Source organism: Python bivittatus, unplaced genomic scaffold (assembly GCF_059951505.1).
Source record: "Python bivittatus isolate LINGU-HERP-01145 unplaced genomic scaffold, Pbiv_v1 ctg000020_np1212, whole genome shotgun sequence".
Classification (NCBI taxonomy): domain Eukaryota; kingdom Metazoa; phylum Chordata; class Lepidosauria; order Squamata; family Pythonidae; genus Python; species Python bivittatus.
In genome coordinates, this window is record NW_028277030.1 from 4,631,080 (window position 1) to 4,658,704 (window position 27,625).

The following is a 27,625-nucleotide window of genomic DNA, read 5'->3' on the forward strand; positions in this document are numbered from 1 at the left end:
CAACTAAGTTCTTACTATGCTCGTGGGATAACCTTTTGAATCTATAAAGATGTGTGTCTTGAAGGTTCCTAATGGAATCTCAAAGCTGTGGGCATTGTCAGCAGATCCATGATTATGCCTGTTCCATGAGGAAAAGATGGCTAGAACTCTTGGCCCCTTGTTTCCGTTCAGCATCATTTTTTTTTTTTTAATTGATCATAAGAAATCTCCTTTTTGTTGTTTGGCCAAAGTTAACTTCACTTGCAGGAACAAGGAAATCATGAACTGAATGCAAGATGGGCATTACGTTGCTATTTAGGCAGGACCAGATCTCCAAGTCCCACAGTGATAGGGCAGAAGATTTCAAAATCCAATGTTCCAAGATGATGAAGGGAAATTTTCATATTGGCACATCAGGCCTCTGATATGGAGGAATTTTTTCTTAGACTGTTCATTAGCTTAGCTTTCTTAGACAGTTCATTAGCTTTAAAGTAGGATTTTCTGTTTCTGTTTTCATGTAAAAAAACCTGTATGAGCACTTTCTTCATGTTTACAGTACTAAACCTTACAAGATAGACACTTTTTTCTCTGCAGGTGTCACTGTACTAGTACTAGTCCCTGTTAGACTTCTCTAAGATGTTCAGTAGTCTCCTAAAGCCCAAGATGAAGGAATGTCCCAGTGCCTGCATCATCTTAGCAACCAATTCTGTCTTCTGAGTGGGGACAGTCCCCCCCCCCAAATTTTGTCAACCTGGCCCTGGGAGTGGTAGGGGGAGATTTGGGAGTTCAATTCCTCATTTATTTTCTCCTGTTGCTGTCAACAGTTCATTTTTTAAATCCCATTATACTGTTCATAACAGAAGCATACATTCTGTAAGGTTCCCCCCCCCCTTCACAGTGGGGCTTAAAGATTTTTTTGTTTTGTTTTGCCATTGTGTTCTAAGAAATCAGAATATATTTTCCCCCTGAAGGAATAACATTGGTTCTATGGAACTTGTTCTAGAGGGAAGTACCAGCCTAAGGTTAAGGAATAGCCCTTAGTAAAAACAGATTAAAAAAAAAATGTTTTATTGCTTTTTTTAGTTTCAACATTGTATAAGGCAAGAAAGAAACAAGAATACATTATAATAGCCCAGAACAATATAGCTCAACATTCAGTCATGTTTTACATAAATCACTAAATTTATCAAAATAAGAATGATTATTCTTAGCATAACTTTATAATTTTTGCAGACCCAGTAAAAATATGATTCATCCCTTTGAGAAGTCAGTATTCAAATTTTATCAATAATGTTTTCCATAAAAGTGGTTGACCATACCTTAGTATGCCAATTTGAACAAATGATCAGTTGTCTAAAAGTTTCCACATTTTGAGCAATTATTAATTTATCAGCCCAGAGTAAGAATACAATAACCTTCTTTTTGTTTGATTTTGAGTTATCTCCTCAAAAATATGTAATAGTTCCAACTCTAGAAAACATTATACTTTTTCTTTAGTTACTATTCTAACTTCTTTGAATATTGTCTTCCAGTAAGGCACCTTTTCATAAGTCTGTCACATATGAAAAAAAAAATTCCTTCCTGATTACAATCCCTCCCAATATTTTGATGAATAATTATGAGATATTTGTACTAGTCTAGTTGGAGTTAACTGCCAACAGTGTAATACCTTCCATTGCGTCTCTTGCATGGAAACTGATTACATGTTGCCACTTCATCTCCTTCATTTGTTTTTCCTAAATCTGTATCCCAAACATATTTTAGACCTACAGTAAAAACAGAATTTTATGATCAGAGATTTTCTGTTTTTCTCTCGAAAACCTAAAAACACAAACATTAGCATCCCAACTTTAACTGCACTGATATATACTGAAATATTTAAACCAGATAATTCAGTGCAGTGTCCAATTATGCCTTTCCACTGAAAGAGCAGCATTTCGTAACAGGATGAAAATACAGACAACAAGGAGGAGAAAAGCAACGGGAAATTCCATTGTGCAAGAAGAAGTCTGCTCAGACTAACAGACAGATGTTCCATTTAAATTCTATATTACACTTTAATTTTAGATTGGTGTATGTGAATATAAACTCCAGGGTGTTCAATGAAACTTTCTTCAAGGTAACTTAAGTATCTGTAGTTGCTTCTGAAGTTTGACCCAAAAGTCTTTCTTACATATTAAATGAATTTATGATGAAATAGCACCAAGTTAACTATCTTCAATCCTACCATCCTGTACGGTATATTAAACAGCTCTATCCCTCATCGATCATAGAGCAAAACTTCTGGAATCCTTTGAATTTAGGATTCCAGCTATAAGGATAAAGGCTCTGTCCTTGCAGATGGGGCTAGTTGTTATGTGCAGCTTTAGGGTGTGGTTAGTCAGAGTGACCCTGCTCTACATTTATTCATCCAATGAATGAGAGGTTGTTTTCTATATCCAGCTTATTAAGGTTAAGTTATACATTGTTAAGAGAGGAACATTTCACATATTACCAACAAAATGTACATGAGAAGGGATTCTACCTCATGGTTTTTTTTTTTTTTGGCATGTACATGTAAGCCCCATACGGCAGAACAAGAATCACACAGACTTCAATAAGGAGTTTTCATGCAAGAATTAGGGGTAAGAGGCAGAATCTTGAAAACTTCCAGCCCTATATTATTATTGGGCTCATTAAGGAGGAATCCTTGTGAATATTTTGAATCTCTTCTTCTAAGGCTTTTTGCCGCCTGGACTGAGCTGCTGTTTGTGAGATAAGCTACTAACAAACTCCTGTTTGTTGGATGTTTATGCCTAGAGTTCCCCCTGTTTCTTTCTCAGCCTCCTCACAATCTGTCACAACTTGGCTCTTGCTATTCAGAGAGTGCCCATTCCAGCATAAAGCCACAGATAGAGAAACTGCAGTACAGATGACAAGGTCATGAGTTTATGGAAAGTAATCTTGGGGGATTAATTCTGGAGCTTGTGGTCCACTCCTTTCTTTCACAAGCACTTTCTCCCTCTTCCCCCATAGCAGTTCTGTGCACAGAGAACCTGTATTTCCTCCTCCTTTTCCACACTTGGTCATAGCAGCTCTCACTGAGATCTGCACTAGCATGCAGTGGCATGATTGAGATGCCCCATTGCATCCTAGTGCTCCCAATAGACCAGTTAAGCAAGCTGTGAGCAAGTTTCTCTGAAGAAGGCGGCCATCTGCCCTAAAGAAGTCATGTGTATCCTTGTGACCAGGCTGGGCTATCAAGGCATACCACAACCAAATAAGGAGGAGGAAATGCAGGCACATTGCACGGATGGCCTAATCCATAAAAACCATACTTTGCACATGCACAAAAGCCTGTTCACCATTTTGCATGTGTACAAAAATGGTCAACGCTGCAGATAATGCAGAAGCCTTTACACATATTCAGAGGTCTTGTCTGTAAGGATCAGTCTCAGTTTCACAAAATTGTGGATTACAAGACCACAGATAACAAGGGCCACCTGGACTCGTGTATCTATCCTTCCTTAATATTAGTACACGGTGAGTTTTTGCATCATGTAGTCTGCTTCTAGCATAACCTCTAAACTCTGTGGAACAACTTTAAATGAGTTAGGATGTTCTTCACAAAATACTACTTTGAATTACATTTACAAAAAGGAATGGCAGTAGCTTCTTAAGTAGCATTTAAATGATGGCAAAATCTTTTCCCATGAATTGTAGGAAACAATATTTAAAAGTATAGTTGGTCTGATCAAAGGAAAGAAGGATGAGCCTCTCCCCAGTGGCCTGGATCTTATTTCCCATGGCTAACAACCATTTCCAATCCTTTGTCAGACTTCTATTTCCACCACCACCCCTCATTGTCAGATGTTATTATTTAAAGCTTGTTCATCCACTTGTGTGGGATTCCTGTGCTATAATATGCAACACCAATGACAAGAGGACTGTTATACTGGGGGTGTTATTCAAAGCATTGTTGATACTTGGAGGCTGCAGACATCTGTAATGTGCTACACACAGCGTCTGGCAATGGAAATCCTTATGCAAACCATATCAAACAACTTTTTGGAAAAAGAAAAAGGATGTACATATTACATCCGCTTTGAAATAATTAAAAATATTTATATATGCCAACCATGTGAGTTTGTATCAAATGCTAATGGTCTTATATCCTATAATTGTAAAGCTGTGTCAGATTGATTGTAAAAAGACAGTTTAACCACACACACCTCAAAATCAAAGGATCAGTCGCAAGTAAGGAACAGTGTTGAGCTGCATATGCCTCCTTCCCCAGCACCCTTTTGAAACTATGGACATCTCAAAGTCATGCTGTCAGAATTTAGGGGCAAAATTACTTAAGTTGGGTGGTGTAACTTTGGGGTCCCAGTCTTAATCTCCCAAAGGCCCAAAATTTACAGGAAAATCAACCCAAAATGTTCAGCCCCACCAGGAACATTGCCATATCACTGGAAAGCCTCTTATGACCCATTAGCTGGTGAGGAGGCTAAATTGCAACTCTAACTGAGAAAGTACTGCCCATCACCTCTTCAGGAAGTACATGAGTGTCACGCCTTCCCAAGATGGCCCATTAGTCTTTTAACGGGCATCTATATAACTAGCAAACAACTGTTATCTCACTCGTTCAAAAAATTCAAAATGCTCTGCACCAAAACAATGTCATTTAGGATCTCATCTCATCTCATCTCATCTCATCTCATCTCATCTCATCTCATCTCATCTCATCTCATCTCATCTCATCTCATCTCATCTCAGCAGTGATGAATCAAATACATTTAACAAAAGTTGTTCTCTGCTCCCTGGATTCATACCTTAATACTTCTCAATAATCATCCATGTGGAATTCAGTAGCTTAGGGTTGGTTAGACTGCTTAACAATTTGTGGCATCAAATGATATCGTTTTACCACTCTCAGCCAAATTGTTCATATATATAGGCAGAAGCAATGATTTCAGAAATAAATTTCTGGAAATATAAGGAAGGAACAATAAAACTTGTTTTCTTGTGGATGGACTGATATGCTTCTGTGAGCAAATCAGGAAGTCGTCTCCAGTCTGGATAGGAGATGTATAGGGATAGGGTTCCTTTGCCTTTACTGTCTTTTCTTTGCCTTTTCCCTTCCTCATTAGAACTTTCCCATAAAGAGGACTTTTTTTTCAAATAACTTTATTAGATTTTAAAATAAGAACAATAAAAACTAACAAAAACTAATATTAAAGATAAAGAAGGAAAAAAGAAAGAATGAAAAGGAAGAAAAAGAACAAAGTCAAAAGTGCAGGAAAAAAAGAAAAGAAAGAAAAAATACAAAAAAGAATGACTTCCGATTTTCCTCACAACAAATATAAGTAACAATTTACACTAAACTCTTACCCTAGGTTTACAACATAACTTTCATTTTTCTATTGTCCAGTATTGATTCTAATCATCAAATCCATACAGCATAATTTCATTTTTTTCTGTTTCACACAAAAAGTCCAAAAAAGGCTTCCAATTAGCACCATAAAGAGGGCTTAATCACAGGGCAAATATAAATCCGCCTCAGTCCTACTCCAAGTATGCTTTATTCTTTTACCTGTTATTGTCAACAGTATAGCTACGCCCACAGGATTATACTGAGGGCTTCTGGAGTGTTACCTTGTGTGAGATGGGTGGCTATATAAATATGATAAATACCTTCGCACACACAGACCCTGGAAAGGGGTACTTTTTCATTATCCAAACCTCTTTCAGATGTTTGTCCAAAAGAGCTAGAATAACTACCAGTTGGGACTACTGGCTTCAGCTGTCTCCTTGCTAATTTAACTGGAAGGAAACCATTTCCCTTTCTCATCTTCTGAGGGGAGAGATGTCCAGATCATGAATGTGAACAACACTGTAATGAGAATTTATTTAGTTTTGAAAACTGTATTAAAGACCTTTATGTAATGACTTTAAGATAATAAAAAAATAACTAGTCTCTTACATACTTTCCATGTACCTGCTTTTAACAGTTCTATAAATCTGTATAAAGGAAATTATCCTCGTTTCTGAAAGTAAAACATACATGTTCTCATTTTTGTGTGAACATGTGCATATATTGATATACTGCTACAGATGTTTTAAGCTGTTACAAAAGCCCTGTATCTGTTTCAAATATTGTCATTTTTCAAAGGTACAGCAATAATGGATTTTATTTTTCAGGAAGACATTAGAAAGCAAAACAGTTACTCATATAACCTCTAGAAATAATCAAATGCTTTATTACACACATTTTTCTTGTTAGTGTTTCTATTGCTATCAAAACTGCTAATCTATCAAATAATTAACATTCAGTATAATTTGCATTCCTAAACTACTGATTAAAACAGAGTAAAAATGTCTGGATCAATCAAGGGCCGCAGATCAATTTTACACTTACTCATATTTGGGAAAAGAGGAGTAGAAGTCTTTTACATTATAAACGCATTTGGCAAACACGGAGGACCTAGCAGAATGGTCTGTTCTTGACTACGGACTCTTGATAGTTCATGGGAAAGTTGCTATTTCCATAATGGTACAAGGAAAAGGCCCAAGAGGTTTATGCAATCTCTCTGAAGAGCTTGCTTTCTTGTTTATTTATTCATGGTTCTTAACAGAACTGATGCATCAGAGATAATGATATGAATAATAGTGGATGAAAATTGAAATGAAATGAAACTGAATACTGGCTACTGTTGAGTTTTGCTCAGATGGACTGATGATAGTAACAACTGTACTTTCCTATCATCATTGCATTTGACAGAGTCAGCAGCTGGTGGAGTTATTCCAAGTAGTGAGAGCCCTTTTACCTTCTGGTTCTCAGGAAGCACAAGATAACACTAGCTTAATAAAGTTGATGATTTACAAGGCAAGTTGAAGATAAAGTTACTTATTTGTTCTGATGTAGTACTTTTAACTGTTTGTCTTATCTTATCATAGCCCTCCCTAGAGTTAACAATACTGTATCATCTACTTCTTAGGAGACATTTAATGCTTTTTCTACCCAAATAGCCAATCTACTTGTGGCTTTAATCAGCCAGGAACAACAAGATTCAAGTGCTTATACCAGATGATTCTATTTATATTCAGCAAAATATACACACCAGAAAAATTCATATAGAAAAAAGCTTCACGCTTTTTAAAAATTACAAACTGAGGCAGAAACTGAACCCATGAAGAACCTGTGAAGAATGAGAAAGTGAAATGGACAAATTTGAGAGAAAGAGAAAAGATAATTGCTGACAGTGTAATATAAGTTTGTAGCGGTTCCAGATGCATAATCCTCCTTGTCTACTCATCTCAATATGGAAAAAAAAAAACATGTATAGATGGAGAAGTGAAGGAGGAAGCAGTAGTGAAAACTGTCTTGAGGAAATTAGGAGGAAGAGCAAAGGGGAATGTTGGTCACATTCTAAATCTAAATCCATTTCTGGAAAACTTTTTACCTACAAGAAATAAAGAAAAGGAAAGGAAAAGAAATAAAACCTTTATTGTTGAAGTTGTGTGGAAACCACTGCTCTATCCTGGCTTGCCATATAGATCAGTCATCTAAAACCTGCTTTTCCCTGTACTGGCAAAAGTCAATGCCCAGAATGTATGGTGGAGACATAGAGCTGGACCATACCACATGGGCCAGTCCATATACCTAGCCAATCCATATGAGGCGAGAGAATATTGTGGCATCTTCATATCTAATGAATGTATTACTTTGTAAATTGCTGTGGATCACAGCTGACTTCATCAGAAGTAATGGATTGTGATCTAAGATGACAAGCTCCTTGTCCATTGAGCTTATAAAAATGGAAAGGAACTTCAAGCATGCAAAATAAAATGCAATTGTTTCAAATACTAAATATATTTAAGAGTTGTTTACAGGCCTAGCTGGAATATGGTTTGGGTTATCCATTTCTTGGTGGGAATGAACTGGGTTAGGAGTTCAAAATAAATCATGCATGGATGGGATTTAACCAAATTTAAGACTGTTGGTGAGCCCTACAGTCTGTAAGGCTCAGCAGATTGTTAGCACTGAGACAGTTCAAAATTGGTTGAATGATGGTTTTGAAATAGCCCTTGCTGACAGATGAAGTATACTTAGGTGCCTGTTTGGTCCTCTGAAAGCAGTGGAAGTATCATACACAGGACAAAAATCTCTGATCTCACCTGAATGTATTACTTCAATGGGGTATTCTTCCTAGAGTATTTTAAAAAACATTTTGACAAAAATGTGTCTTCTAATGTGTTGTTTTAAAATAGTGTATTACTTAAGCAAATATTTAAATATTAAATTAGGTTTTCTGTATGCTTGATGTGAATATAATTCTGCTTGCCTGCCAAGCATGTCAAAACCCCAAGCCTACTTTCATTTGCCAGGGTAAATGTTTATTTTGTTTTCCCACATAATGTGCTCTTTAAAGTGTCACCAATATACCAAATCTGATTGCTTTTTAATAGAGACATGGTGGGTTTTGGGGGGGAGGTTTTTTGCTTTCATTAGGAAACAGGATAAATTATCAGTAAAGCTCAGGCTAATGAATCCACATACAGTTGATGTTCTTTGCGTTCATTTTTCCTTTCCATCCCATTGGACTCTCCCTTACACTCCAGGATAAACATCAGAACAATTGTGTTGTTATACCAGTATTTGAAACTTGCTTTTTAAATATATGAAACAGCGCTCTGAGCATGAAGGCTATGCAAACTTTTGCATGCTACAGTCTTTCAAATTTATGAATGCTCCTTGATTGTTTTCAGAATTCTAACTTCTTGCTGTATACTAGGTAGTTTTAAAGATGTTATTTGGGAGTGAGATGGAATAATTACAAACATAGTTGGATATAAACAATCTTACCACCTTCTCCTTGATTTAGGTGTTGTAAGTTATGTTAATGGGTTTTTTTTTTGCATTTCATGCTTGAATAAACTCCAGAATCAGCATTCTTCAGCCTCATCTCTAAGATACACTTCTGCCATTGAGCTTATTTCCATAAATTGCTGCGATGTGATTTAGGTTAATTATACTCAAAGACTTCGGTAAGTTTGCATTTCAGATTTTCAGTGAAACACCTACTTGAGGAATACTTCTTAGATTGAAATTTTACATATTAAAAAATTATTCAGCTATAGATTACCTTAAGATTAACATATTCTTACAGTATCTTATCCTCAAAAGTCCCTAGCTATTCTTTGAGATGTAAGGTGAGATATAAAATTGTTATTTCCATCCTTTTAAGAAAAGTGACTTCCCCTAGTTTATGTATTTATTTATTTATTAAATTTATATGCCACCCATCTCCCCCAGAGGGTGACTGGGTGGCTCACAGTTAGAGTAAAACCCAAAAACAATTAAAAAAATAAATACCCACATTAATTAGTTAAAAAGTCAAACTATGTAAAAAAGATCCTATACTTAAAAAGACTAAAAACATTCAAGATGACGGGTGGGGGGAATAGAATCAATTACCCCACAAGCCACTTCCACTGGTGCGAGCCCCCATCTGGCCCCCAGACCATCTGGCATAGCCAAGATTTCACGCTCTTCCTGAAGGCCATGAGTGTGGGGGCACACCGCACCTCGGGTGGTAAGTTGTTCCACAGAGCGGGAGCCATGGCAGAAAAGGCCCTCTTCCTAGAGTCCATCAGTCAAAATTCCTTGACTGGTGGGGTCCGCAACATGCCCCTTCTACCAGACCAAGTGGGGTGGGCTGATATAACAGGGCTTAGAAATCAGTTGAGATATTCAGTTAATCAGATCAGACTGGAATCCATTTATATATTTGAAAACAACACAAAACACTAAAATTATCAGCATAGTAGAAAGCACAGTTTGGCAGGATATATAAATGCATCTGCCGTCTTAGGGAGAATTGCATTTTAAACATTCATATTCAATATTTCTACCCAAAAAGACATCTGAATAGATGGAGAAATTACTTCGTAAGTATAGTTCAAAATGGTGATCAAATATAAGTAAAATTATTCTTAATTATTCCTCATGCTGTTTCCACACTTTTAAATAACATTGATCCAAAGAAAAATATACCTCAGTTTTCCAGTGGTTTGCTGGATAAGCCTGACAGCTAAAAAAGCAAAGCAGGAGAATTAATTTCTGACAAATCCCAGGAAAAATTGACAATAAAGTCAAAATAAAATTAATTCCCAAAGTTGCTGAGGAGTTATTTCCAATTTCTTCAGAATGTACCTCATCATTAGAAATTATAATGTATTCCAGTTTGATTACAAAACCTTCCTAGGAGATATTTCAGTTAATGCAATGCAACTTTAATGAAGGGTGAGTTTTTTTCCCTTATATTACATTTTTGGAAACTATGGGTAATTGGAAAAAAATGATGACACAGTTGTTAAAAACAAAAAGCACAGGGGGAAGTTGGAAACTCAGGAAAAGAAAAAAGCAATTAAAAAAAAGTTTCTGATGGGTTTTAAACCAAAAGAGTTTGCAGTTCCTGTATACCTACATATAACCACACTCATATGCACATTCATACATACATACATACATACATACATACATACATACATACATACATATTCAGGAAGACCCGCCCCGAGGAAGGAAGCAAAGTGAGAAGTGCACAGCAGCAATGGGAGGATGAGGTAGCCTGCAGTACAAAGCAGATACCTTGCAAGCTGTTGCCAAAGTGTCTTGGTCTAGACAGGATTTTCATAAGCTGTCTTAGAGTCAAGTCATCATGAGCATAGGAAAGGAGCAGCTTCAATAGTAACTTCAGATATGCCCAAAGAAGAGCAAAACTGAAGTAAAGCCATCTTTTGGCACAGCACTAAAAATACCTACAATAGACTATTTACTTTATTATTTGCAAAAAGAAAAAAAAAATACGGAAGCATCTGCTACTGGTTAATTATGCTTTTTTCCCCTCCAAAGACAACAACAACATGCAATATCATAATGACGTCAGTGGAGTCTCACAGGGTAAAAGAGTGTTGCTTGCAAAACGTTCTTGGGGATCAGCAAATTTTCTAAGTACACTCATCTTCCTCAGATTAAAGAAATAGTTTTTTGGGGCTAGACATAATGTTCTCCTTTCTGTACTTCTGAAGGGCAGATATTAAATATTAAATATACTTAGATAGCTAAGTATATTTGCTCATGTGGATCTGGAAAGGTCAAAACAATATAATGTATTTTATTATACTGGACCTTTATAGGGATTGTCATAAAATTTATATTTTGCTTCTGCTATGTCACTACCCAGACAGAACAAATGAGTTTTATATTAGCTTTTTTTTTCTAATTCAAGATATTCTATTACCTGCATATTAGCCACAGCTTGTGTTGCCACAGTGAAAATGAGGCATTAGATTTTGTTAACTTGAACAAGTTGTTGATGTATATATCTTTTGTTTTAATTTTGCTAATCATTTATCATTAATAAAGACTTTGATGTTTGGTTGAAACAAAAAAGAATTTACATGAGTATTCATCATTCAGTGCATACACATTGTTCAAGTAATTGGTTTACATTAAGTCAGACTAATTTTAGAAGAGGGGAAAAAATGGAAAATTTAACATCCAGAGTAGTTTATTAGTGACAGAACATTAAAGCTATACAAGAAAATGCTCTATAGCAATCAGGAACACACAATTCAGGAGGAACTAAAAATTTGGTGGGATAAGGCTCTGATGCTGGGGAAGTTGAAGGAAAGAGAAGAGGACAACCAGCAGCAAGGTGGATGGACTCAGAGTGGCAACGATTGCATCATTGGGAGACTTGAAAGACCAGGTTAGGGATAGATTGTCATGGAGAAGATCTATCTATGTAGTCACTAGGAGCTGAAAACGACTTGATGGCACATAGTCAATCAATGTGCAGTTTATGAAATTGGCCTATTGAATATCCTAGACGCAAAGGTGGGGAATTTCACACAAAAGGGGCAACAAATAGGAAGGCCTTTACTTGGGCATTATCCCTCAGTGGTACTACAAGGAAGCCCCACTGTCAGTCTTAGCTGATAGGCTTGGGTATATTTCAACAAAGCAATGCCTCCCAAGCTATTTAGAGCCAGGTAGGACAGCACTAGCAGCTCCGAAGCAAAGTGATAACTAAAACAAATCACTTTGATTTAGCATGGCTGTAACACCACATAATAGACTTTGATATTTCTTTTTCTTTCTGTCTCCTCTGTCCCAACAGCCATCCCTCTCAGCAATGTATTCCTATTTTCTCAAATTCAAATACTTTATTTACGATCAGAAATCAACAATAGAAACAGCCCAGTAAAATCAGCCCAATAAAACAGCCCAAAAATGTTGAAAGAAAAGGAAAGAGAAAAAAATGTAAATTTATGCTTGATGTTAATTGATTTTCAGCTACTGCAACAATAAATTTGGCTATTGTGTAGGTGGTTCAGGGTATGAGAATGAAAGTAACAAATGCATGCAAAAATCATCTGTTCTCCCAGGTACACTTAGTAAAAGAGGGTTTATGATATCCTTTCGAAGAGCCTTATAAAAGTTAAAATAAAAAAGAGCATGTTGAATTATCTCAATTTCCCCAGAATCACAAGGGCAAGTATGCTGAAATATGGGAATATTGGCATACCTGACAAATATTCCGGATGAAGAGATGTTGTGTCTGGTCCTTAAAAATCCTTTCCTCAAGCTAGAGGAAGTAAGGATGTACAAATGTCTTTCAGGTATCCAGAAGTCTATGTCTAGCGTACTTCTGGGGGTTTTGAGAGTGAGCTGACTTCACACTGGTGTTCAGTGTTGTCCATTCTTTGTAACACCAGCTTTTTGGTCTAAGTTAATAAGGAATAAGTCCTAAGTTAATAAGGAATTTACAGATACTCAGATGTTTCTAATTTCTGCTCTGCCACTTCTGTCCATATTGAAATGTAATATTTATGGACAAACTTCTTATGAAAAGTAATACTTACGGACAAAATTTTGTCCATACTGAAAGAATAGCAGTAGCACTTTGGAGGGGAAAAAAATCTGATCTCTAGCCAGTATGCCTTCAATAGTCTCCATGTTCTGTGTTCAATTTTAATCATCCCAGACTCAAACCTGAGTACTCCATTGGAAGTGTCTGGGGGTGCAGCAAATAAAGACCTTAAATACTTGGTTTGTATTGTCTCTAGCATGTTTTTCTTCATATATAGGCTAACTTGAATTGTACAGAATATTTGGACTAGTGTTTTAGCTTCAAAAAGCTTTAACGCTGGAAGTACCAGTTTACCACCTCTTTTGGATTAAAAAAAAAAAAAAATTATAGCCTGTAGATGTTGATGCCACTTGCTTAATATATTCATGATGGACTTTCCAAGATCTCCTGTCCTGGAAAATGACTCCTAGATACTGAAAAGAGTATATCTGTTTACTCCTGCTCAATTATCTAGGATTGTTGTTATGATTTCTTGGCAAAGATCATGATCTTAGGCTTCTGATAATTTACATTCAGCCTGTTTGAGGTACAGTAATGGGCAATGGTTCTCACCACATGTTTAAGCCCAGTAGTTGTACAAGAAATAACTGTAGTATCATCTGCATGAAGTAATATGGGGACTTTGTGACACACAATCTTAGGCACGTGAAAATCTGGGGAGTCCAGAGTTCAACCGTAGAATTTAGTGGAGGTCAAAATGCACCCCTGTCACACCCATCTCACAAAGCGCACAATATTGGAGAGCATTCCTTGAGCATTGCATCTCACCTTGGATAAGTGTTTGAACATAGCTCTAAGATTAAGAGTTATCATTTGTCAATGTTGGTGTCTAAAAGATTTCCCCATAACAATGTCTGAAAGATGGAGTTGAATGCTGCTTTAACGTCAGTGAAGGCCACATAAAGAGGAGTCTTTGAGTGGTGTAATACAAAAACATAATCCACCATTGAGCACCCATTTTCAGAACCCTACCTGCTCATCCCTGATCATGTCTTGGGATTTAATCCAATCAGTTAGTTTGAATCCCTATTTTCTTTCCTTCTCTTTATATTGCTGCCACACTCACTGATGACAATGTACTCCCTAATTCTCTCTTGCCAGCTCTCTCACACTGCCAGCCCTACCTATCAACTTTTTCTCATGATGTCAACTCCTTAGCAGCTCTCTTCTCCAGCTCTTTCTCGTGGTCTAATTGAAAATTGGATTGCATCTTACTTAAGGTCTTAACAGTTGGTTTGGCTCATAGTGCTGTAATCTTTTCTGAGGAAAGACATACTGTCCTCATGCTATCTTCTTTTCCATAAGTGAAAATATTCCTATTCAGGAATTTCTAGGATGACAACTGCTCCAGGACTAGATTGATTTCCGTTTCAGATATGCTTTTTTCCAAATTAAGGTTGTTTTAATGGTTTTCAAAAATTGTTAGTTTTATTGTAGATGGTTTTATTTAAGGTTGTTATACTTCTCAAGAATCCCTAAATGGTGACTTCCGGGAGAGGTATGGCACTGAAGATCTGACAACGCAGCAAAGACCAAGAAACCAATGAGTAGACCGGTTCCTTATATCTCCCTCATTAGGGAGATCACCTCCATGTGCTCTGGGTGTCTGTTTCTTGCAAGAAGATTGCAGGACAGTGGTTTTCTGTGAGTTTGAGCGTCAGGACACGAGATTAGCTTGCTCGCAACCACAGTAGAGACTTGTAAGGGACACTAAGTTCGCAAATCTCACTTTCTTATCACAAATCACTTTTGGAAATTGCTCATTAACTACTTCTAAGCTACTTGCCAGACCTTTGGAATGACAAGTTTGAAAATGCCAGGTGAGTCTGTCTTCAATCCTGAATGAAAGAAAATTTTAACCATAAGGTTAAGAATTTAAAGAATCTGAAATAAAAAGCAAAAAGCTAAATAAGATTTTGATCTTAGAAAGTTATAAACGGACTAAGGGTCCAGATAAATTGGAAAATTAAAACTTTTAAAATAAGATTTTGGAATTCATTATAAAGAACAAACATCTCATGGGAAATAGGTTCTGTTTTGGTTTTAACAAGATAGGCAATTTCATGATTTCAAAAACGACACTAGAGGGAACTAAAGTTTTCAGGTAGAGGGAAGATTTACAAGCCTGTAAAATGTTGCAAAACATTATAACAATGAAAATACTAAAGGAGACTTTTGAAGAATGGAGTCAGAAATTAGTAGCCACAATATCAGCAATGCCAGTAATGATGTCTGCTTCTATGGATAGACGATATCCAAAAGATGTTATTGAAGAAATGACAGATGTAGAACAAATTTTATCTGACAAGGTAGAGATGGTATTGAAAGTGGATTTACAACTGACAGGCCAAGAGAATGACTTAGAAAAGGATATTTCACTGGATCTACAAAAGAAACTGGCTGAGGTTTTAAAATATAAAGGGGAAATACAAATGAGAACCCAAGATAATCTGGATAATTTTTTCCTATTGGATTTACAAAAGAGGCTCGTTAAAGCCTTGAAGAGCTCTATGCAATGGGACAAAGAAGAAATGAAGATAAATCAAAAACTACAACAATATTTGAATGAACTAAAGATTAAGACTGTTAGAAGTAAAAGGAACGAATATAAAGTTGGTTTATTTGATCAAGGTTAAAGCAAGATATGTTGTTACTTCTCCCTTTATGGACTTCCTGCTGACACCAGGGCTGAAAAGATGATGTTTTATGGATTTGTTTATAGATAAGAGATAGGATATGGATGAAGAGATAAATGTTTGCAACCTTAGAGGGGGTGAAGAGTCACTAAAGTTGTTTATACTTGTGATGAAGGTTGGAAATAATTTCTCTTATATTCTTACTTTTCTCTTTTTTCTCTCTTTCTTTTTTCTTTTTTCTTTTTCCTTGTACTTTTTACTCCTCTTTTCTTTAAGTTTAGTTTGTATTAGATTTATACACACACACACACACATATACACATACATACATACACACATACATATATACATACAATCAAGAAGTGAAACCTATTGAATTCAGTAAGGTATTCCCAGAGAGTTCTCTGTAGTTCTGCAGCCTTAATTTTGCATCATACGTAAGGCACCAATAATTGAATTAAAAAGATATATAATTGTTGCCTTTGGAGGGATTAAACACATATAAACCTGAATATTCACACTGACTAGGAGAGTCAGTGAATGGAGTAAGGTCTCAAGAATATTATGGCAGAAGAAATAATTAAGTGCCTCCTGGATATCTCTCTAAAACATTGATTTATTCCCATGCTTTTGTATACTTGTAACAGTCAAACAGTCATTATTTATAATAGATTATATGAGTATCAAACACTTAAAAGAGAATGTTGATTAATATAGCAGGATATAGTTCCCTTTTTTTAGGTTCATGAAAATCTATAACCATACCAAGTTTAAATAAACATTCAAAAGGATCAGCTGCCTCAATATATTGCTTTTCAGAAACAAAAAGGGAAGGAAAAAGCACGCATTTAAAAATGAGTAGTGAGCTGAATTGCTTTTTGGACTTAGAATCTGCAACTTGTCTGCAGAAACGTTACATGTTTAACTTGCATGTTTCTGTGCCAGCAGAAAATGTCTATTTTCAGTGAGGTCTTCTGGGTTTTGCTAGTTTACTATTTTACTATTATAATCAAAATTCTTAATAAAAATTATATATTTAAGGACAGTTTAAGGGTTACCCCTAGTTAAGAACAGAGCCTATTGTAGCAAAATTTGAGTTAAATACACAACAGTTCGAGTTTGTTACACAATACTACTTATATAGTATGATACAATAATACTGTTCCAGGTTACATACAAATTCAACTTAAGGACAGACTTTCGGAATGGAATTTGTTCTTAAACTGGGGACTACCTTTATATGTGTATGTTTGTGTGTATTTATGTGTGTGTGGGTGTGTATACACACACACACACACACATACACATACATACATATAATCCCTAAATAGTAAAGAAATACTTACAACTTTTTAAAGCTGGATTTTAAAAGTGAATGAAAAGCAAAGCAAATGCATTTTTGTGTCTTTAATTAATTACATTTGTTTAATTACTTTACATTAGCGTAAATAACAAACATACTTTTTGACCTGGTCCTTCTGTTTGGGGAAATAGCTACATTTCCATGGCAACCACAGTATTTAAATAAATTCATGAATCCAAAGAGGATACTGGATAACAAGGAAAATAAGGAAAATAAATTTCTCCAGAAGACTAGATATGTATGAGCCCCTCATTTATGCAACTCATCTGGTTGAGTAAGTCTCTGTGCAACATGCCACGTTCCTCATAGATTAGCTCAAGAGTAATTCATGGAAAATTCCACAAACATCTTTTTTTTTCAGGTAGAGGGGAAAGAAGAAAATATGTGATTATTACTTCCTCTTGGGGCCCTTTTAAGGTTGAGATCTTATCCTGCCTTTGGTATAAATTAGACTTTCTTGTTAAGTTGGAAAATTCAAAATAATGTGTGGTATAACATCAAAGATTGCTACTCCTTACATACTCATTCATATTAATGAATAGAAGAGAAAGGTGTGCTTTAAAATGCAAGGTTAAATAAGATACCAAAGAATTCCTTGTGTATCTGTTCTTTATTTCCAAATCTGCAGCTTATCCCAGATTCCATCAGCATGTTACAAAAGTTTTGTTGACTTCAGCTTAAGACTCAGACTGTATCTAAACTTTAAGATGGTTTATATCATTCTATACTCTCTGCTTCATTTTCTGTTTGAATTATATGTGGATTTTAGAGGACATAGTCGGCTAAATTGTAAGTGCTGAGATATGTTTTAGGACCTCTAGGATTTGCAATGAATTTTTAATTCAGTGATATTTCATTAGTTCAAGTACCATTTTCATTTTTGTGATCATTAACAGCAGATCTCCACTTAACTGAGAATGGGCATTTGTGTTGTACTGGATGTTCTTCGTGGCTCTTGATTCACAAAATCTCCAGTCCTATAGTGAAGGAGGATTTCTCTTTGAGATTGAATTTCTATTTCTTCTGGCTTGTGCACATTCTTATCTGATAGAAAAGTTAGGGCAGGAGAATGGGTTGTCCTGCTCTGTTCCCTTGGCCTCATGTTAAAAGCTGAAATAGCTACTTCAAATACAAATGTGAAAATCTACAATCCTTGCTTAACGTACGTTTGTTCAGTGACCGTTACTATGGTGCTGAAAAAATGGACTTGCGACTAGTCCTTGAACATATGACCATCACAGCGCCCCCCATGGTCACATGATAAAAATTTGAGCCCACCCACATTTTCGACTGCTTCCTCCCCACTGCCCTCCCAGCTGACCTTATTCGTCATCTTTGCCTGCCTCCCCTCCACTGGGCTCACCATCCTGGCCATGTGTGGGGAGGTGCCATTGAAATGTCCTGCAGGCCAGTGATGCCAGGCCAGGACATGAGGGCCACTCTAGGAGGCATGGCTCTTGCAACACTGCTCCTGCAGCAGAGGAGTCATGGGCAAGATGGGTGCTTCTCATTTGGTAAGTCACCAATGGGCGTAGGAGGAGGTGGGCTCCTAAGCAGGAGCTTCTTGCCGTGCCACGGCTTGGGGGCTGCTTGCTGCACCATGGCTCAGGGAGTGCTTGGGGCAAGAAGCACCCAAGCTGTGGCATGCCAAGAAGCCCTGTTGCCATGGCAGAGCAAGCAGCCCTAGAGCCACGTGTTCTGGACTGCTTGCCATGCACCTCGGGGGCTTCTTGGCACACTGTGGCTCAGGGCTTCTTGGCACACCATGGCTTGGGAGCTTCTTGGTGCACTGCAACTTTGGGGCTGCTTGCCGCACCATGAGGCTTGAGGCAGCACTGCTTGGTGGCAGTGGCGAGCCCAGTAGAGGGGAGGAAGAACAGGATGATTGTGCCTAGGAAGACAGGAAGGAAAGTCTGCTGGGGGCAGTGGCAGGATAATACAGTGGCCTCTTCATGCTGTGTAGGGTGGCTAAAAGGACAGATATATGGGGGGAGATAGGTGGGTGAGGGGAGTTGAAGGGGAGGCAGTTTTTTGTCTTGGAAAAACTGAGGCTTGTGGCTGGGTGGGACCAAGGTGGGAATGGCTTGGATCAGGGTGAGTCCTCACTTAGTGACCCACAGGATTCATTTAACAACAGCGTGTGATGTTTCTGTTAATGATTGCTTCACTTAGCAATGGGTCCCAATTAGGTTTGTTAAGTGAGGACTACCTGTAGAAAGCATTAGTCAATGCTTCTGTTTCTGGCAGCTCTTTGGATTTGTGTGCCAGCTTTTACTTTTCTTTTTAACATGTTATAGTAAAGACATGAACAAGATTCTATAGTAAATGAGCACCCATTTTCTAATTTATGAAAAAGGTTTTGATGTAGATGACATGTACACGCCTGCTTGTATAATTAGTCTGAACACCTTACGTTATTCTATTTTAAAATTGGCAGGACTCTTCATTTACCTTCATGTGAGGGCAACCTAATTTTAACTCCCTGTCAATCACCATCCTCAGACTGGTTAATTGTCCACATAGTTCCTCATGGTTTCCTAAAATTACAAGCTCAGTAGAAGAGGATGATCATCCTGGGTAAAAGGAATTTTATTGATTGACCGTTAGGAATATATGACAGCAGTGCTTCCCTGTGTTTATATCGTGAAGGAGTATTTGAAATTAGGAAACTGTGCTGTAGATATGATGGGGCAGGTCTTCTTTGGAAAGATCCTTCTCTTTATCTTGCCAAAGTCAGAGGCATGTTTGATGGGCCATAGAAAAAGAGCCTTCTCGTCTCCAACCTCCTGCCCTAAAGTGGCTTCATTTGTGATCACTCAGCTGGAGTTGGTGGACAAAGAATTTTTTTTTCCCCCCAGAGAAGCTTTTGAGGTTTATTAGTTACTGAATTTAATCTGTTGTATTCTTCTCTTATTTGTTGTTGGGGACATATTTTATTAGGTGGGTTTTAAATTGTTAGTTTTAAGGTTTTTAGTTTAAACATTTATGTAATTTATATTTTATTTTCTGATTTTAGTATATTGCTGATGCACAAATAAGCTAGTGGTTTCCTGATTAACAGTTTGACTGAGGGGAAGAGAAAGTGTTTCTATTTAATGTGTACAAGTAAGCAATTTATTAGCATATCTTCACTAAACACTGAATTTAATTAAGTCATCCCTAGTTTTTGTTGCTCACCTACAACGTATCAAGAAGAAAGATTCCAGGTAGAATCACAGTCTTTTTTAGGCCTTTATATGATTGCTATTTTCAGTGTCTGGTATTAATATAAAATATAATAAAGTTCACTTTTTTGATTGCTAAATTTACCACAAAAGTGCCAATGTTTATTAATTGCATTATCCATTATGAACTATGAAAGGCATTTAAAATATTTTCCTGCACTCTGTGCTACATAAATTATTGATTTAGGAGCTCAGAATAAATAAATACTGCCACTAAGTACACACTTTATAATATAGCTTATTTCTGTCTTTTTTCTCTAGGAACAAAATGAAGCAAAACTAACAGATTCTAGTTTGTCCTTTCAAAGTTATAGGATTTCTGCCAAGTTTTAATGAACATCAGACTAATCTTTCATTATTATTATCTGTCATCATTGTTGATCTTAAACAAGTGGACTCCAGTTAGCATTGAGTTGAGGTTACTCATTTCATGTTCAAAACCCCTGTCTCATTGGTAAATTAGCTGTTCTGTGACATGTCTGGGCAATGTTCTTCTGATCAACATTTTCTTTCTTCTTGCTCCTTTATTGGCCTAGTTTAATCTGGTTAACAGTATTAACTTCTATAGTTAATAAATACAATAATTTGCATAATTTTGAGGCCAAATTCATGAAGTTGCATCTGAAAGGGTAATGTCATAGCATCTACAAAAAGGAACCATGTATATTGATTTAAGCTGGCTGGCAGTATAAGCAAATAATGTTGAGTAGAATGAGAATAAAAAGAATAAATTAAAGTGGGAAACAGCACTAGCTATGGTGGGGGGGGGGAGTTTGTAAGACACTGAAAGCCTAATATATATAGCAAAATGAATATTTTTTCATTAATTTGTTGTGATGACTCCATGTCCTACTTTTAAGATAGTCCCATATTATTTTATCCTTCATTCCAGCACTGTTCTGTTTTCTTGCTTTGTTTCAGACTATAGAAAGAAAATTTAGGCAAAGAGAACTGTTTTTTATGTTGAAAAATAACAATAATGAGCCGATAAATGAATAGCAGAGCAATATATAGATTCAGTGTAGCTGTTTCTCCAGGTATCCCATTTTTATCATTTTGCTGATATAATAAACAAATCACATGTATAACATACTGATAAGATTATAGTTAAGCTAGGCTGATCCAGTCAGGTGTCATATCCTTTTACAATGTTATAACATGATCATAGCTGATGGAGTAAAAAAATTAAAATGAAGGCTGGAAGGGATTTATATGTGTATGTATATACGTATATGTATATTGCATCCCCTATGATTCATGGAGGAAAGATAGTATAGAGTTGTATTAATGTGAGATAACACAAGTATTTTTGGTATTGAAAATTATCTCAGATCTATGGTTTTGAGGATCTTTTTGGGTGTAGTATGCATATACTAATTCTGGGGGTGAATAATAAATATTTATATCATTTTTCAGAGAGCAGAAAGACAAGCACGAGTGATGGACTCAGCACAATATGCAGAATTCAGTGAAAGCCGTCAGTTGAGCTTTTGTAAGTATTGTCTAAGAATATTAAATTGAGCTATGATTTTAGCAGCTCTGTCAGAATGGTATATATAGTCCACTTTATATGTGGTCCACCTCAAAGAAGAAAGATATAGGTGTTACATTATATCACGCCCCCATGTATGACTTCCTCTTAGAGGTAGGAGGAATTTCTCTATTTTTACACAATGTATATCCTGTGTGGTACTTTCAGTTATATTGGCCATCAGGAGGCATCACATGACCAGTTTCTTCCTTATTGGGACTCTTTAGATACAGGTAGCCAGATGTTATCCCACCACGTGAGTTTGATTCCCGATAGAGGGTTGAACCCCATAAAATAACATCTGGCTACCTGCATCTAAAGAGTCTCAATAAAGACAAAACCGGTTATGCAGAGCCTCCTGATGCTTAATGCAACTCTGTTTATAGATATGTACATTAAAATATTGTAGTTTCAGACAGTCACTGCATAGATAATAGAATGTAGTTTTATATAAATAAAGGGTATGCATTCCCCTTCCCATCTGCATATTCATGACAGCCTCCACTTCAGAATTTAGAAAGGGAGAAGGCTTTCTGTCCCAGGAATAGGCACTGTCATGCTTCTAGGTATCAGTGTGCCTGCTTCCTACTTGCTTCCTACTTGCTTCCTACGGACTATTATTATTTCTGAAAAAAATGTAAGAAGCTGCCATCCTGCAAAGCAAAGTATAGCTTCCAGTATTATCTTTATTTATAAAAATGACTCTGGCCCCATAACATTAGAAAATCATATAACGCTGGGATGAAGCCATGTTTTACTCACAAAGTCAGGAAAAAAAGGCAAATATAAACTGGAGTGGTAAATTGCATTCCTTGGGGAGACCGGTAGGGAGTGAGTTACATCACTGATACTTTGAAGTTTGAACTTTGTGAATGGCCATACTTTGTAAGGGCAGCCATGCCATCCTTATGTAAAAGTATCCTTAGCAGTCTCCCAAAATTCTAAATGTGTTTGCTGGCCTCAAAAGATTGCCAAACTTTGCTCCAATCTGTAGCCTCCAGGTTCACTGCACTGAGCATAATTTTTTCAAGTCCCACTATACCAGGATTGAGAGAGCCAGTTGGTGTAGTGGTTAGGGCATCAGTCCGGAAACCAGGAGACAGTGAATTCTAGTCCCACCTTAGGGGAAAAAGCCAGTTGGGTGACCTTGGGCCAGTCACTCTCTCTCAGCCCTAGGAAGAAGAAGGCAATGGCAAGCCACTTCTGAAAAACCTTGCCAAGAAAATTGCAGGGACTTCTCTAAGCAGTCGCCAGGAATCAAGACTGACTTGAAGGCACCCCCCATCCCCAGCAAACAGGATTAGTCCCCAAATAGCCAGGAGTAAGATTGTTGCACAGATATGGTAGAATGTTCATACATTTGTTGCAAGATGAATGTGCCACTTCCAGAAGCAATCAGTACATGTGTCACTTTCTCAGTCAGTTGTCATTTGGAGTTTGGAATGTGTTAGCTCTGAAATAGTCTTATAAGCCATGAAGGTACTATACAGTCTGAGAAGATGTTTGCTTGGTAGGCTTCCACTAGAATCTCATAAACACAGTGAGCAGCCTGGAGCATTAAAAAGATCCAACAATTTGCTGAGGGGTGGTGAAGGAACCGTGATAATTTGCCGCAGAACGCTTCACCTTATAGAGAAGTGAATTGTCTCTTTACAGTGAATATGATGGTGCCTGCCTAATTCTGATTACCAGATTCAGGTCCTACCTTGTGCAATCAGTCTATGAAAGCAGAAGGTAAAGATGATAAATTGGCAGAGTACAGATTCATGTGGTGGAACACTAAGGGAATCATGAAATAAACAGGAGTGAGCACCTATCTTGATGGTCTACTGCAGTTGTGATGCACTGGAAGTCCAATATGTCACAGCAGCTGCAGAGACTACATGGCCAATGAGGTTTGCAGCTCAGTTTTTACCTTTGCCACTTTGCAGGATTTGAAGAAACTGAAGTAGATCTCTGTTTACAGGATTTCTAATCTTTCCCTTGAATTAGACAAGCTGGAAGAGCTAAGCTGTAGGCAGGAGCCAAATGGTCACCTGACTAATGCAGCCCAAAAGATAAATAATTGAGAATTAATAATTAGTCAGATGTCAAAACCTTTAAGATTATTGCCCAGGTAAATTCTCAGTCTGCACCAGAAGCTGTGATAGTATTTCCTAGTGAGGTAGCCAGTGGCCAGCCTGGAGCACAGAAACTCCTCATTACTCTTACTGAAATCTCAGTAGCTCAAGATTGAAGGTTCACAGAGAGAAGGATTGCTATTTCCAGTCCACATGTATTCTGATAGCAGGTAAGTATGAATTTAAATAATTTTGGATACTTACTTTTATAACAAGTGAGAGGCAGTAAATACATGGCAGTCCTTATTGGAAGGCCTGAGGGAAGGGTGGGTTCTCAACCCCGGTCCATGTATAGCTTCTTAGAACCACACTGGCATCCTTTTTTGGCTCGTGGAATGATTGCCCTTTGTTTAAAGAAGGGGCAATCATTCCCCTTCTTTAAACAAAGTTTCCTCAGTGCAAGCCAGTGAAGTTGGCTTTGCCTTTCCCAGACAAATCTAGCTGGTTCTCAACCAAAAGCAGTGTCTGTAGGGGAAAAGCTCTTCCTCCTTTATGCTTAAACCCATTGCTAGTATCTAGCACACATTACTTCTTCTCTTTCCATAAAGCATCATTGCCCTTATTGTATATTTATATATCAAAGCATAAAAGTGATTTGTACGGTGGGTAGGAATTCTACTCTCAAAAGTAATATTTTGCAAGTTGGTAGTTGTTAAAAAACAAATAATTTTAGTGCTGGGACAGGAGAGAAAACAATGCCATTAGCACCTAACTTGCAATAATGGCACTGTCTCTTAATTATTATTATTTTTTTAGAGGATTCTAATTTGTCTGGTAAGCCCACTGAATGCCCATCATCAAAACATAAGGCTGTTAAAGAGGACATGAGAGTATGTTCAAGTTCATTGAGTCTCCCTCACTGAATTACAGATGAACATGAGGGTTCCTCCATAAGATTTCTTCTTGTATTATCCACCCTGTACATGTTCACCTACAGAATGATTGTATGATTTCACAAATTTCATGAAGAAACTGGTTACAAATGATACTGATTGCATAGCCAGTTGATATTTAACCCTGACAAAATCCTGGAACAATTTTTCAACAATTTTTTGGAAAAAAATTAGAGAAATAATAAAAGCATGACCATTCAAGGATCTGCTTAAAAACAGCAGAATGGGATGGCAAGTTAATAGGATCATCAGTAGTAAGGAAAAGTACAACTGAAGTTGGGATTAGTTTTAAATCTACAGCCAGTTATTAATTAATTAATTAACCCCATAAAGTTACCTCTTTTGCCCCCTATATTTTCAAATAACAAAATAAGTTTACTTATCTGTTCCTTTATTAATATAGGATATTATTAGGTATTTGGGTGTCAGATCAATTCCTACATTTCAACTATATGTAAGTGTAAACTGAGTTTGGGGAATCTTAGAGCAACAGTCTATCTCTCATTAGAAAGGCCTGAGAAAGTTTAGTCAGTCATGTGTCAAGTTCTGTTTCATTAGGCTGTTATTTGAAGTTAGTGAATTTTTACTAAACAAGTTTTCTGAATTAAAAATGAGTAGCTTCTTTCCACAGGGCTTATTTTTAAATAAGAGTATATGCTGCTATTATACCAAATAGTGTAGGGAAAACATTACATTTACAAGCATTTGGGAGAAAAAGCCCAACACATTAAATGTAGTTGTGGGGCAGAGTTTCAGTGGATACTAAATTAAGGGTCTTTGTCACAAAACAATAATAAAAAATCACTACAGAAACAGTCAGATAATGCTAAGAGCTTTGAGGTCAGAGGGAGAGAAAGAGCACGCTGAAGGAGTCATAAAAAACACGACAAAATAGGACATGGTGTTTCAGTGATAAATGAAAGCACAAAAGTGTCTTTAAATGAAAGGCACTTATCTTGTTTTCCATAACAAGCATTTGATTTGGAGAAATGACTGGTTCGCTTGAGGATCACAATGTGAAAAATAAATGACACATCCACAATTGTGTCTTCTGTAAATGTCAAACAGCAGAGAAGTTTGGTCTGTAAGCAGTGTTTTTGCTCTTCCAGTACTTTTTTATGAGTTCAGTTTAAGCATCTGTAAATGGTTAAGTAAAAATTCTTCATCTTAAAATGTGATAACCTCACATTTTGCACCTTTTAATTATAATCAAGGGAACACCTTGATTATACATTTCAGACAATAGTATTGAAAATTTGGAAAAAAACACTTAGATAAAAAAACATTGTTTTCTGAGATACTATAGTTGCTTATTAGAATGCATGTACACACACAGAAATGAAAGCTCAGTATAAAAAAATAGCTGTTTTTGAAATATCTGATCTAAAGCTGCTTACTTGAGAAATACTGCATAAACTTGGTTGAAGAATGAACTGTATGTTGAGATAAATCCAAGTACAGTACAACTTGATACAAACTTTATTCAGAAATAAGTGACAATATGGAACTTTGTATACAATCATTCTATATTAACTGGTGCTCCCCCCGCCCCAAAGTTGACCTGTAAAAAATGTAGGGGGATCAGATCACCTGCCCTTTGAATTGAAAACTATCTGAATGTAGGATCTTATCAGTATGTTTTGTAAATGACGGTTCTGTTTTCCACATGCCAGACCGACCTTTTTAAAAAATAAAAAGAAAAGAGACGTATTAAAAAATATTTTTAAAGTGTACATAAGTTTTCATTTCCTTTAATGTTGTTATCCATTCATCCAAAAGGACAGTGACTCTGAATGTAATCCCCCGTTCCCCCCAGAAAAGAACAATAGGGAGAAACAGTTAAAAATAAAAATCCTGTGCAATGCCCAGCTTCTTCACTTTATCAATGTAAGGTCACCAACTCCAGCTGATTTATGTTGATTATGTACCCCTTAGTCTGTTCTGAAACCATTTAATATGAAATTGCAGAATATACATTTTTAATAAATAGATAAAACTACAGAGATATACATTTACCTCTGAATCTGAATAGGCAAGCAAAAAAACAGATTGCAACATATCTGGTAATACTGGGAAGACCATGGAATTGGGGTGAAGAAACAGTATTGTATATTTTTACAGCATGCATAGTACACATGTGTCCATTACTTGGGATTTTACAAACTTGTATACGAAGAGACATGCCTAATTAGCTAATTACTGTAAAACATACAAACAACACTCAAAATACTCTATTTCAGTCATCCGTCCAGGAGCTGTAAGAGTGATCACTTTTATTATCTTCATATTCTATATATGTGAGCTGAGGAGATTCTTGCAGATTGAGGCTGGATTTCATTGTTTCATTAGTGTACAATATTGGCTCCCTTACTGTATCTTAGCCAATGATTTCAGAATCCTGAATGCTGGATTCTGTTACTTACATCAGAGGTTTCAAGCTCTTACTCTTCATAAGAAACAATGGGAAGCAGAAGATGCGTGGTTAATACTCTTTTATGTTTTTTTCAAAACAGCCAAGAAAGCCTCCAAGTTTCGAGACTGGTTGGACTGCAGTAGCATGGAAATAAAACCAAATGCAATTGCTATGGAAATGCTGGCTTATTTAGCATATGAGACAGTAGCACAGGTACATGGAAATATGTTTATATTTCAGATGATTTTAGGAGAAGATGCCATTCAATTACATTTCAGTTTGAGGCCAATCGTGCACAGCAGCCACAGTGTACTCAGTCAGCCTGGCCACCTCTTCCCAGATCTTCCCCACACTTTTGTTTCCCCACCTCCCCATGCCACTGCCATCACCCTTCAGTTCAAGGAAGGATAGAATAGCCAACCAGCTTGCCCATCCCTCCTGCTGATCTTCACAATGCCTTACCTCCACTTAGCTGTGTAGCCTTGCTTTTCTCCTGTTCCTCCAACCCTGAAATACTTCTGCTGAAAACATGCTTGTTTCAGGCCT

The 27,625-nt window shown here is 36.8% G+C and overlaps 1 protein-coding gene across 5 annotated transcripts in view; it reads left to right on the plus strand.

The window, feature by feature from the left end:
* Positions 1-27,625, plus strand: part of SUPT3H (SPT3 homolog, SAGA and STAGA complex component) — a 271,532-nt gene that overhangs the window by 191,826 nt on the left and 52,081 nt on the right. For all 5 annotated transcript variants that reach the window (XM_088133730.1, XM_088133734.1, XM_088133738.1 and 2 more), the window contains exons 7-8: positions 21,539-21,614; positions 27,180-27,292. In XM_088133730.1, coding sequence (XP_087989856.1) covers positions 21,539-21,614; positions 27,180-27,292 — 189 coding nt within the window. The remainder of the gene's footprint in view (positions 1-21,538; positions 21,615-27,179; positions 27,293-27,625) is intronic.